At 47.0% G+C, this 12,440-nt stretch overlaps 1 protein-coding gene across 1 annotated transcript in view; it reads left to right on the forward strand.

Annotated features, from left to right (window-relative positions):
- Positions 1 to 12,440, forward strand: part of LOC111975466 (rho GTPase-activating protein 39-like) — a 201,781-nt gene that overhangs the window by 154,594 nt on the left and 34,747 nt on the right. Inside the window, exons 2-3 of the mRNA XM_070447670.1 lie at positions 3,386 to 3,817; positions 11,948 to 12,317. Of these exons, the coding sequence (XP_070303771.1) occupies positions 3,386 to 3,817; positions 11,948 to 12,317 (802 nt within the window). The remainder of the gene's footprint in view (positions 1 to 3,385; positions 3,818 to 11,947; positions 12,318 to 12,440) is intronic.

The following is a 12,440-nucleotide window of genomic DNA, read 5'->3' on the forward strand; positions in this document are numbered from 1 at the left end:
TGTTGCACCTTCTTCACCACGCTGTCTGTGTGGGTTGACCATTTCAGTTTGTCTGTGATGTGTACACCAAGGAACTTAAAACTTTCCACCTTCTCCACTACTGTCGCTTTGACGTGGATAGGGGGCTGCTCCCTCTGCTGTTTCCTGAAGTCCACGATTGTCACGTTCTGACCATAGTTCTTTTGGCCCAAAGGCTGAGCTGGAGGCAGCGAAAGCGGAGAGGCGGTGGTATGAAGAGGCTGCACGAAAGCGCGGCTGGAAGCCAGAGAGGCAGCCCCAAAAATGTCTTGGAGGGGGCACACGGGGAGTGTGGCGAAGTCAGGTAGGAGACCTGCGCCAAACTCCCGTGCTTACCGTGGAGAGCGAGAGTACGGGCAGACACTGTGTTATGCGGAAGAGCGCACGGTGTCTCCTGTACGTGTACATAGCCCAGTGCGGCTTATTCCACCTCGCCGCACTGGCATGGCTACAGTGAGCATCCAGCCAGGTAGGGTTGGGCAGGCTCGGTGCTCGAGACCTGTAGTGCGTCTCCATGGTCCGGTCTATCCGGTGCCTTCTACAAGCCTTCTACAAGCACCAGCCCTCCTGTGGCAGCCCCACGTACCAGCCCTCCTGTGGCAGTCCCTTGCACCAGTCCTCCGGTGCCAGCACCACGTACCAGGCCTCCAGTTCCAGCACCACACACTCGCCTTGAGGTGCGTGTTCCCAGCCCGGTACCACCAGTTCCGGCCCCACGCACCAGGCCAACTGTGTGCCTCCAGGGTCCAGTATGCCCTGTTCCTGCTCCCCGCACTCGCCCAGTGGTGCGTGTCCCCAGCCCGGTACCACCAGTTCCGGCACCACGCACCAGGCCTACTGTGCGCCTCAGCAGGCCAGAGTCTTCCGTCTGTCCAGCGCCGCCTGAGCTGCCCGTCTGTCCACGCCGCCGACTGAGCTGCCCGTCTGTCCAGCGCCGCCTGAGCTGCCGTCTGTCCAGCGCCGTCAGAGCCGCCCGTCTGTCCTGAGCCGCTAGAGTCGTCCGTCAGTCTATGAGCCGCTAGTCCGTCCGTCAGTAGGAGCGCCAGAGCCGCCCGCCAGTCAGGAGCTGCAGAGCCGCCCGCGTCAGGAGTTGCAGAGCCGTCGAGTCAGGAGTGCCAGAGCCGCCCGCCAATCAGGAGCTGCGAGAGCTGCCCTCAGGCCGGAGCTGCCTTTCAGTCGGAGCTGCCTTTCAGTCCGGAGCTGCCTTTCAGTCCGGAGCTGCCTTTGTCCGGAGCTACCCCTCAGTCCTGAGCTACCCCTCAGTCTGAGCTTCCTCAGTCTGGAGGCTGCATCCGAGGCTCTCGTCCGAGCTGCCCCTCAGTCGGAGCTGCCTCAGTCAGAGGCACTCCTCGTCCAGTGGGGCCCTTTATTAGGGTTCCTAGGCCAAGGTTGGCGGAGGGTCGCCGCTCAAAGGACGTCACTGAAGCGGACAAGACAATGTGGAGTGGTGTCACCGTCAAGCGCCAAGCCGCCACCACGGACAGATGCCCACCCAGACCCTCCCCTATAGGTTCAGGTTTTGCGGCCGGAAGTGGGGGGGGGATCTGTACGTTCTGACATTAGTTTCTTTTGGTTTTTCTTTGTTTTAGTATGGTCAGGGCGTGAGTTGGGGTGGGCAGTCTATGTTTTCTGTTTCTATGTGGGGTTTCTTGTTTGGCCTGATATGGTTCTCAATCAGAGGCAGGTGTTAGTCATTGTCTCTGYTTGGGAACCATATTTAGGTAGCCTGTTTTGTAGTGTGTTTTGTGGGTGATTGTTCCTGTTCGTGTGTTCCTGTTTTTTCTGTGTTCACTAGTTCGGGACTGTAGCTTCGTTGGTTTTTCGTCAGTTTATTGTTTTTTGTTCATTCTTGAAAAGTATTCTAATAAATATGGATACGTACCACGCTGCGCACTGGTCTTCCGATCCTTCCTACTACTCCTCGTCAGAGGAGGAAGACGAAAGCCGTTACAACGATCATATCCTTTGTTATGTTGATGTTGATGTTGAGTGTGAGGTTATTTTCCTGACACCACACTCCGAGGGCCCTCATCTCCTCCCTGTAGGCCGCCTCGTCGTTGTTGGTAATCAAGCCTATCACTGTAGTGTCGTCTGCAAACTTGATGATTGATTTGGAGGCGTGCATGGCCACGTAGTCATGGGTGAACAGGGAGTACAGGAGAGGGTTGAGAACACACCCTTGTGGGGCCCCAGTGTTGAGGATCAGCGGGGTGGAGATGTTGTTTCCTACCTTCACCACCTGGGGGGCGGCCCATCAGAAAGTCCAGGACCCAGTTGTACAGGGCGGGGTCAAGACCCAGGGTCTCGAGCTTAATGACGAGATTGGAGGGTACTATGGTGTTAAATGCTGAGCTGTAATTGATGAACAGCATTCTTACATAGCTATTCCTCTTGTCCAAATGGGTTAGGGCAGTGTGCAGTGTGATTGTGATTGCATTGTCTGTGGACCTATTGGAGTGGGTCTAGGGTGTCAGGAAGGGTGGCACTACAGAGGGTAGTGTGTATGGCCCAGTACATCACTGGGACCAAGCTTCCTGACATCCAGGACCTCTATACCAGGCAGTGTCAGAGGAAGGCCCAAAAAGACTTAGACTTCAGCCACCCTAGTCATAGACTGTTCTCTCTGCTACCACACGGTAAGCGGTACCGGAGTGCCAAGTCTAGGACCAAAATGCTCCTTAACAGCTTCTACCTCCAAGCCATAAGACTGCTGAACAATTAATCAAATGGCCACCTGAACTTTTACACTGACACGCCCTCCCTCCATTTGTTTTTTCACTGCTGCTTCTCGCTGTTTATTATCTATGCATAGTCACTTTACCCCTACCTACATTTACAAAATAACTTGACTAACCTGTACCCCCGCACATTGACTCGTACCGGTACCCCGTGGATATAGCCTCGTTATTTTTATTGTGTTACTTTTTATTTTAATTTTACAATTTTTACTTTTGTTTATTCAGTAAATATTTTCTTAACTCTTTTCTTGAACTGCATTGTTGGTCAAGGGCTTGTAAGTAAGCATTTCACGGTAAGGTCTACAGCTGCTGTATTCGTAGCATGTGACAAATAAAATGTGATTTGATTTGAGGTTGTCTGTGTGTTATGTGGTGTGGCCTGGATAATGCAGGTTGTTGTCACATCTGACCCATGCAGCTGGCTTCCACAGGAGAGGATAGGAAGAGGCAGACTCACAGCTGTAGAGAAGCTCAAATCTCGAAGCCAAAGTCATGTTTGCGAAGAGGCTCATATAAGCTTTACACTATAGAATTAGGAATTAGAATAAAATAGTAATAGGAATTGATGCATGATACTATAGTACAGTTGTATTCATCTCTTGTCTATTCTCCTCTGTCCCCCTCTGCAGGTTGGAGTGGGTGGAGATCATAGAGCCACGCACGCGGGAACGCATGTATGCCAACCTCCTCACCGGAGAGTGTGTGTGGGACCCCCCTCAAGGGGTACGTATTAAGAGGACAGGGGACAACCAGTGGTGGGAGCTGTTTGACCCCAACACCTCCCGCTTCTACTACTACAATGCTTCCACGCAACGCACTGTCTGGCACCGCCCTCAGGCCTGTGACATCATCCCCCTCGCCAAGCTACAGACGCTGAAGCAGCACACGGATGTTCCCTGCCCGGTAGGGGGAGGGACAGGGGGAGAAAGAGGGGGCAGGACGTCAGCTGATAACAGCCCGGGAAAGAGCAGTGCGGTCAGTAGAGAGGGGAGCACCTCATCTTCACTGGACCAGGAACTGACCGCATCAGAGAAACAGGGGAACAGAGAGGAGTCAGACAGGTAACTACATACACTACACTTCCCCTGACCATGACCCGACCACAATCTTAACTCTAACTCCACCACAGGGAGGAGGCAGAGGGGTATCTAAGTCTTATACAGAACCATGACCACAACCACAAATCCTGTAGGTTCTCTGACATTCTATTTGCCCATCTCTCTCTCTCGCTCCATCTCTATCTCCCTCTCTCTCCTCTTTGTCCTGTAAATGTGTTCTCTGCTCTTGTCTCTGCCAGAGCTGACAAACCAGCTCTCCTCTCTCACACACACACACACACACACACACACNACACACACACACACACACACACACACACACACACACACACACACACACACACACACACACACACACACACACACACACACGCATGCACACACACATTTTCAGTCAGTATGTCCCCTTAAGAGAGGTAGTGTTCAGTGGTTTTGTGTGGATTTCAGAGTTCATTAATAATGTCAGTGATGTTGGGCAGTGTGTGGTCCAGTACTAGTTGTTCTCTAGGGTTTTTGTGATTCCAGGACATTAAAGAAAGGGACTGGTTTGCAGTGTTTTCGTTAAGGACATGGATTAGCCATGGGAGTAGCCTAGAAAAAGTAGCCAGCCAGGGAGTTCCTGGCTGGGGGGGTTCAATGGGGCAATAGAACGAGCTCTATTTTGGTGGCCTCTGGTACAGTGCATTCGGAAAGTATTCAGACCCATAGATTTTTTCCCACATTTTGTGAAGTTACAGCCTTATTCTAAATTTGTTTAAATTGTTTGTTTTCCTCATCAATCTACACACAATAACTACCCCATAATGACAAAGCAAAAACAGGTTTTTAGAAAAGTTTGCAAATGTATTACAAATAAAAACATAAGTATTCAGACCCTTTACTCAGTACTTTGTTGAAGCACTTTTGGCAACGATTACAGCCCTGAGTCTTCTTGGGTATGATGCTACAAGCTTGGCACACCTGTATTTGGGGAGTTTCTCCCATTATTCTCTGCAGATCCTCTCAAGCTCTGTCAGGTTGGATGGGGAGCATCACTGCACAGCTATTTTCAGGTCTCTCCAGAGATGTTGGATTGGGTTCAAGTCCGGGCTCTGGCTGGACCACTCAAGGACATTCAGAGACTCCTCCCATCTCCACAGAGGAACTCTGGAGCTCTGTAAGAGTGACCATCGTGTTCTTGGTCACCTCCCTGAACAAGGCCCTTCTCCCCCGATTGCTCAGTGTGGCCGGGCGGCCAGCTCTAGGAAGAGTCCTGGTGGTTCCAATCTCCTTCCATTTAAGAATGATGGAGGCCACTGTGTTCTTGGGGACCTTCAATGCTGCAGACATTTTTTGGTCCCTTTCCCCAGATCTGTGCCTTGATACAATCCTGTCTCTGAGCTTTACGGACAATTCTTTCGACCTAATGGCTTGGTTTTTGCTCTGACATGCACTGTCAACTGTGGAACCTTATATAGACAGGTGTGTGCCTTTCCAAATCATGTCCAATCAATTGAATTTACCACAGGTGGACTCCAATCAAGTTGTAGAAACATCTCAAGAATGATCAATGGAAACAGGATGCACTTGAGCTCAGTTTTGAGTCTCATAGCAAAGGGTCTGAATACTTATGTAAATAAGGGATTTCTATTTCTAACAACCTGTTTTCACTTTGTCATTATGGGATATTGTGTGTATATTGATGAGTAAAACAATTTATTAAATCAATTTTAGGAAAAGTCTGTAATGTAACAAAATGTGGAAAAGGGAAGTGGTCTGAATACTTTCCGATTGCACTGTACATTCTAATCTAATGGCCACCCGTACTATTTACATTGACCCCCCCTTTGTTTTTACACTGCTGCTACTCACTGTTTATTATCTATGCATAGTCACTTTACCTCTACCTACATCTACAAATGACCTTGACTAACCTGTACCCCCGCACATTGACTCGGTACCGGTAGCCCCTGTATACAGCCTCGTTATTGTTATTTTATTGTGTTACTTTTTATATATATATTGTTTTTACTTTAGTTTATTTAGTCAATTTTCTCTTAATCCTATTTTCTTAAAACTGCGTTGTTGGTTCAGGGCTTGGAAGTAAGCATTTCACGGTATTCGGCACATGTGACAAATTTTATTTTATTTTATTTGATTCCACCCAAAATACACAGCAACATTATTAAATCATTTTATGACTTTACCTCCCAGATTTGGTCAAATTAGTTGTGGTATTGAGTAGGAAGACATGAATTTACAATTAAAATGACAAAAAAATATATGAATTCAGTGTGTTGTTAGTTGTTTGGGATATCATCTAGGCCTATATGATCAGGACTATTTTCTATGTAAAATAACCTTTTTTAACGTTGAACCTGTCTTCTCTTGAGATTAAAGTAATATTTGCAGTTTTACTGCAAGATATGAATTGCCATAATGATGTTTGTTTTTCAGGAGTAAAAACAAATGCTAATACTTTCATGGGGAGGGCCCCCAGACCCCCCGCCAGATTGTGCACCCCCACTTTTATACAAAGTCAGGCTCCCATGAATATCAATGGGATATAGGAGATTGACTTTGTTCAGTACGTTCTACACCTTTTATAAACTAGTCAACACTTGCTGTTAGGTCGTCAATCAAAGCACAATAAATAGTCTATGCGCCCCAACTCCGTGGCCTATTAAACACACAAAATAAAATAAATGAATGTGCCACAAAACAATAATTAAGTGGATTTCAACTAATTGTTACCACGTACATTACATGGGACGTGTAAATTCACTCACAGGAGACGATGAAGAAGCATCATGCTCTCCCTCCTCTGTGAAAGGAAATTCTACTGCTGCCAACCCTAGCATACAAAAATAAAACGGATACCGAGAGGCGGGACAGACAGCAGACTGACAAACCAGCAGTTTCCCTGTCACCCCTCGCTTTGTGACTGGCAGGCGCCTGTCCTAGATCACTAGAAGATGCATATCGTTAATTCTAGCGGGAGAAGGCTATACAGACTTTTCTGACTTGCGAATTTAAGCTTTTTTTGGGCTCCCTAGTGGCGCAGACGTTTAAGGCACTGCATCTCAGTGCTAGAGGCATCACTACAGACACCTTGATTCGAATCCAGGCTGTATCACAACCAAACCTGATTGGGAGTCCCATAGGGCAGCGCACAATTGGCCCAGCGTCGTCCGGGTTTGGCCGGTGTAGGCCGTCATTTTAAATAAGAATTTGTTCTTAACTGACTTGCCTAGTTAAATATAGGTTAAAAATATATATATTTTTTAAATATATGAAAAAAAGCCTAGTTTATTTATGAAGTGGAAACTGTGGTTTGTCTCCAAGATGGATTGTGGGTATTGACCTTGAGGTCCACAGAAAAAGACAAGGATTCCATTTAATAACCGTGGAGAAAGAGAGCGAGAGAGAGAGCGAGAGAGAGAGAGAGAGAGAGAGAGAGAGAGCGAGAGCGAGAGAGAGATGAGAAGACGTTTGAAGGAAAGACAAAAAGAAGGGTCTGAATTTACTGAAGTGAAGATTGTCTTTGAGCCATCCTATTTCCCACTATGTCACTGTCTGCCCAGTAGTGTTTGTGTGTGTGTGTCAGGATTTCCTTTAGCCGGTAATAGCCGGCTGTATTTACATCTACTGGAAATACCAGTAGATGTAAATACATTTGACCAGTCATGCTTATTGGTCTATAGGTTAATTAGCATCATTTTGTGGAATTAAATTGGTGTGTATGTATACAGATACAGAGTCTATGAGCGGAAAATCTGCCAGACAGCGCGAGAGCACTGCCAGACAAGGTGAGAGCTGTCTGGCAGACAGCGCGAGAGCTCTGCTCTCCAGCAGCTCATTCGTTGCTGCTGGAGTGAAGCATGTGCTTTTATAAGCCCAATCATTGTGTAACAATTCTGAATGCAATCACGTGTTAAAAACAGTTTTGATACCCACGATTAAAAAGAGCTACTATTTTTATTTCTCAACTGGTAATTGAAGCGTGCTTTCCATTCTCCATTCAAGTACATTTAGGCAACGGTAGGCAGGCGTGTCACACACCACTTTGCAATGAGCTGGAGGCAGTTTGCATTTTGAAAACTTAAAACATATACTTAATTGTTTGAAACCTGAATGTTTTACTTCATATTATACTTCATATTATGAGGCATGTCTTACCTTGCTTCAAAGTAAAATCCGATCATAGAAACGGGGAGGCGATTATTTTATAAAGACTTCCATATGCCATTGAAACCAGTAGCCTATTTCTCTCATGTTCTATTGGTTTTCAAATCAACTTTATTTAATTGTTCAGTAGTCAAAGGCACAATCCTAGTCATATTAGTAACCTATGGTAGTTGTTGCATCTTTAGATCTCCCCTCTTTCAAAATCTCGAATGCATATTTTCATCTCGGTCACATGAAACCGCTCGCATGTGCGTTGTGCTTTTGACAACTATGTTTTCCCGCTAACTGCATTATGGAAGGAACATGCGAGCGTAGCCTACTGCCTTGTGTGCAGTGCTGCACTTATAATGTGAAGAAGCAATAGGTTATCAACATTTTAAGCAAGACGTTCTGATCTGTTGCATCAGCCTCATTGTTTTTTAACGTTTATTTAAATGTTTATGTATCCTAGGCCTACTGGTTGTGGGGATCTATCGTCCCACAACTGTCCCAGAGTCTGTTTGGAATAGGCTGTTTCTTTCTCGCACAGAACGACAAGCTGACCAATAGAATAGGTGAATTTGTCCTACTATGGGGGATAGTAGATTGACATAATTGACATTGACATAGTGATGTTGCTGTTTGTTACTCGTCTTGTTGTCTGAAGAAAAGTAAATGTGGACAGTTATTCCAACATCTTCAATGTGTACATTGGAATTCAGTAAGAAGGATGCACGTCGCTGCATCCTCAACTTGCATGTTCTGTTAAGATGAATTACCATCATCTAAATGGGATTTCTGTCATTCTGAGCACAGGGGTGGATGCCTGAATCAGGTTATGCACGCAATGCATTAGTCTGGTAAATTTCTCAAATGTCCGTTAAATAAAAATGCTGCCGGTCAAATGTCCATCTCCACATTTTCCTAACAAAAACCCTGGTGTGTGTGTGTGTGTGTGTGTGTGTGTGTGTGTGTGTGTGTGTGTGTGTGTGTGTGTGTGTGTGTGTGTGTGTGTGTGTGTGTGTGTGTGTGTGTGTGTGTGTGTGTGTGTGTGTGTGTGTGCCAATGCATTGCCATCATCCTAAATATAAAGTGTTCTCTTTATTGAACCACACAGAAGGGTGGTTCATCCCCTCACAGAAATCACACAATGTCTTCTGGATGTTAATACATTTGTCTGTAACACTGTTTATGCAAAAAGTGTTATAGTATCATCATTAGGGAGATAGGGACAGACAGATGAGGTTTAGAACTGAGTGGCAGAGAGGAGTTTTCAAATCAAATCAAATTGTCACATGCGCCGAATACAAAAGTGAAACGCTTACTTACAAGACCTTAACCAACAATGCAGTTTTAAGAAAAATACCTAAAGAAAAATAAGAAATAAAAGTAACAAATAATTAAAGAGCAGCAGTAAAATAACAGTAGGGAGGCTATATACAGGGGGAACCGGTACAGAGTCAATGTGCGGGTGCAACGGTTAGTGGAGGTTTTTCTGTAGTGCTGTGGAGTTCAGTCTTCCTGAAGGTCCAGCATATTGATGAACAGATCCATAATGCATTGTATACACTAAGCCTGTGTGTGTGTGTGTGTGTGTGTGTGTGTGTGTGTGTGTGTGTGTGTGTGTGCGTGCGTGCGTGCGTGCGTGCGTGCGTGCGTGCGTGTGTCAGATCCATAATGTATGTGGAGAAAGCCAGATCTCACAGCCATCTGGAGTTGATCTTCAGAAGCAGAGAAGCGACAGACTGCAGCTGTCAGCCCAACCTGCCTGCCCTCACCTGAACACATACACATCACACACTCTCTTCTCCATCTCCTGCTGGGTTTGTGCTCATACAGTACGTGTGTCTGATGTCCATCAAATGATGCAGGTGCTCCAAATTCCCCTTTGATTTGACGTCATTTTAAGAGTTGGTTGGTGACAGGTTGGTTGATCACATTGATTGAGTTAATTAAATCGTTGCAATGGCTAAAGCCACGCCCAGTCAATACACCTGGTGTTCAACCTTCCTAAGTTCTCCCATGTCACCCCACTCCTCCGCACACTCCACTTGCTTCCAGTCGAAGCTTGCATCATCTTCAGTCCCTGGTGCTTGCCTACGGAGCAGCAAGGGGAACTGCCCCTCCTTACCTTCAGGCTATGCTCAAACCCTTCATCCCAACCGGAACACTCCATTCCGCCACCTCTGATCTCTTGGCTCTCCCCTACAGGAGGGCAGCTCCCACTCAGCCCAGTCAAAGAGCTCAGCCCAGTCAAAGCTCTTCTCTGTCCTGGCACCCCAATGGTGGAACAAGCTTCCCCCTAAAATCAGGACAGCAGAGTACCTGCCCATCTTTCGAAAACATCTGAAACCCTACCTCTTTGAAGAGTACCTTAAATAACTCTCATGGAGAGTTATTGTGGAGGGAGAGACTCAGAGGAACATAATTCATTGATTGGATTTATATAGCACTTTTCTACCAACTGAGGAACTCAAAGTGCTTTACACAGTAAGGGYGAGACTCACCTCATCCACCACCAATGTGTGGCACCTACATGGATAATGCACTGCAACCATTTTTGTGCCAGAATGTTCAAAACACATCATTTAAAGAGGTGAGGAGTGATATACACCAATTAGGAATGAGGGGGATGATTAGGTGGCCATGATGGAATGGGTTGGGAACTTAGCCAGGACACCAGGGTTAACACCCCTTCTCTTACAATAACTGTCATGGGATTTTTAATGACCATAGAGAGTCATGCCATCCGTTTAACGTCCCATCCGAAAGACGAAACCCTACGCAGGGCAATGTCCCCTTCACTGCTCTGGGGCATATGGATCGCCTTAGACCAGAGTGCCCCCTACTGGCCCTCCAACACCACTTCCAGCAGCATCTGGTCTCCCATCCAGAGACCAACCAGGCTTAGCTTCAGAGGCAAGTCAGCAGTGAGATGCAGGGTGTAAATTGATTTGAAGGTCAAATGTATAGGAATCATTTATGGCTAGGGAAAGGAGGAACAATGTTCACTGTATCCTGATTTTCTAGGGAGAGAGGGAAAGAGAGAGATATTTAAAGAGCTGGATGGAAGGAGAGAAGACAGACAAGGGAGTGACAGAGAGGCCAGGAGGGAGAACAAGAGATGATAGAGGAGATGTGGAGAGAGGGAGTGAGGGGGGAAAAAGAGTAGAGGTGGTTTTGTATCTAATGGCTCCCTAGCACAGTGTGGTCTAACCCAACATACACAACCCTGTAATCCTTAATCCTACCCCCTCAATACACACACACACACACACACTCAGAGTGTGGAACTATTGAAGCCGAGGGTGGCTAGTGCTGCAATCGATTTCACACTTTTTTCTCTCTCTCTTTCTCTGCCTTTCTCCTTCCCTCACTCCATCTCTATCTCTCTCCCCCTCTCTCCTAAAACTCATCATTTGTATTTCTCTCACAGTTTCTCTCTGTTGTTGGGTGTTCACTGAAAAACACTCAGTATTGTGATACACAGTTAATATATTGCATTAAAACAATCCATAAGAATACAACAATATTTTATGAGAATACCATGATTAGGTTTAAGTGTAGCTTCCCTGCCAGGGTCCAGTTGTACCTGTCTCCTGAGCAGCAGGTCAGGACATTGCTGTCCTGTCTGCTGTGTAGAACAATGGCTTCACACCCTGGTCCCAGATCTCTTTGTGCTGCCTTGCCAACTCCTATGGTCATTGTTAGGCCACAGGAGTTGGAAAGAGAGCACAAGCAGATCGGGGACCAGGCTAGGGGTTTCACTCCTGTCTCTGACTGTTCTGTTCTCTTCCAACCACTAACTCATCTATGGGAAAGTTGAAATGCTATGCTGTGTCTGTGTTCAAACTTAGTCAGGATTTACTTTGGACACCACACACCAGTAACTGAACAGAATCACACCTGACAGCTCCTTTGTCCTCTGTGCCAAATACATTAATTAACTCTCTCTCTCACTCTACCTCTCTCTGCCTACCCCCTCAGAACCTCTCCATTCAGATGGAACACAGGTACCAAGGAGCGGATGCTGATCAAGGTGACAGACAGAGAACCCAGCTTCCTCTCTCACCAGGGGAACGGTTACTCCCCCTGCGACCCCCCTACCCTCACCCCCGCACCTGGCACCGGCACCGCCTCCCGTACCCGCCGTTCCTCTGGAGGCTCCGCCCCCCATGACACCGGCCCCGACGGCTCTCCAATCCTCTACGTCGACCGTCGCCAGTCGCCCTTCCCGAAACGGGCGGAGCTAGGGGGCGGAGGTACCGGGACACACCGTCGCCCCTCGGCCGACTCACAGCCCTCCTCCCCCCGCTACGCCTACGAACCACCCCTCTACGAGGAGCCCCCCTCGGAGGTACGACACTACAACATAGTGTCAGAAACACGTTCATAAAACATGTAAAAACACACCTCTTTCAGCTAGTCTATGGTATGCTCTGTGATTGACTCTGTTTTACTTGCCTCTTTGTGTCTTTCC

This window comes from Salvelinus sp. IW2-2015, linkage group LG16 (genome assembly GCF_002910315.2).
Source record: "Salvelinus sp. IW2-2015 linkage group LG16, ASM291031v2, whole genome shotgun sequence".
Classification (NCBI taxonomy): domain Eukaryota; kingdom Metazoa; phylum Chordata; class Actinopteri; order Salmoniformes; family Salmonidae; genus Salvelinus; species Salvelinus sp. IW2-2015.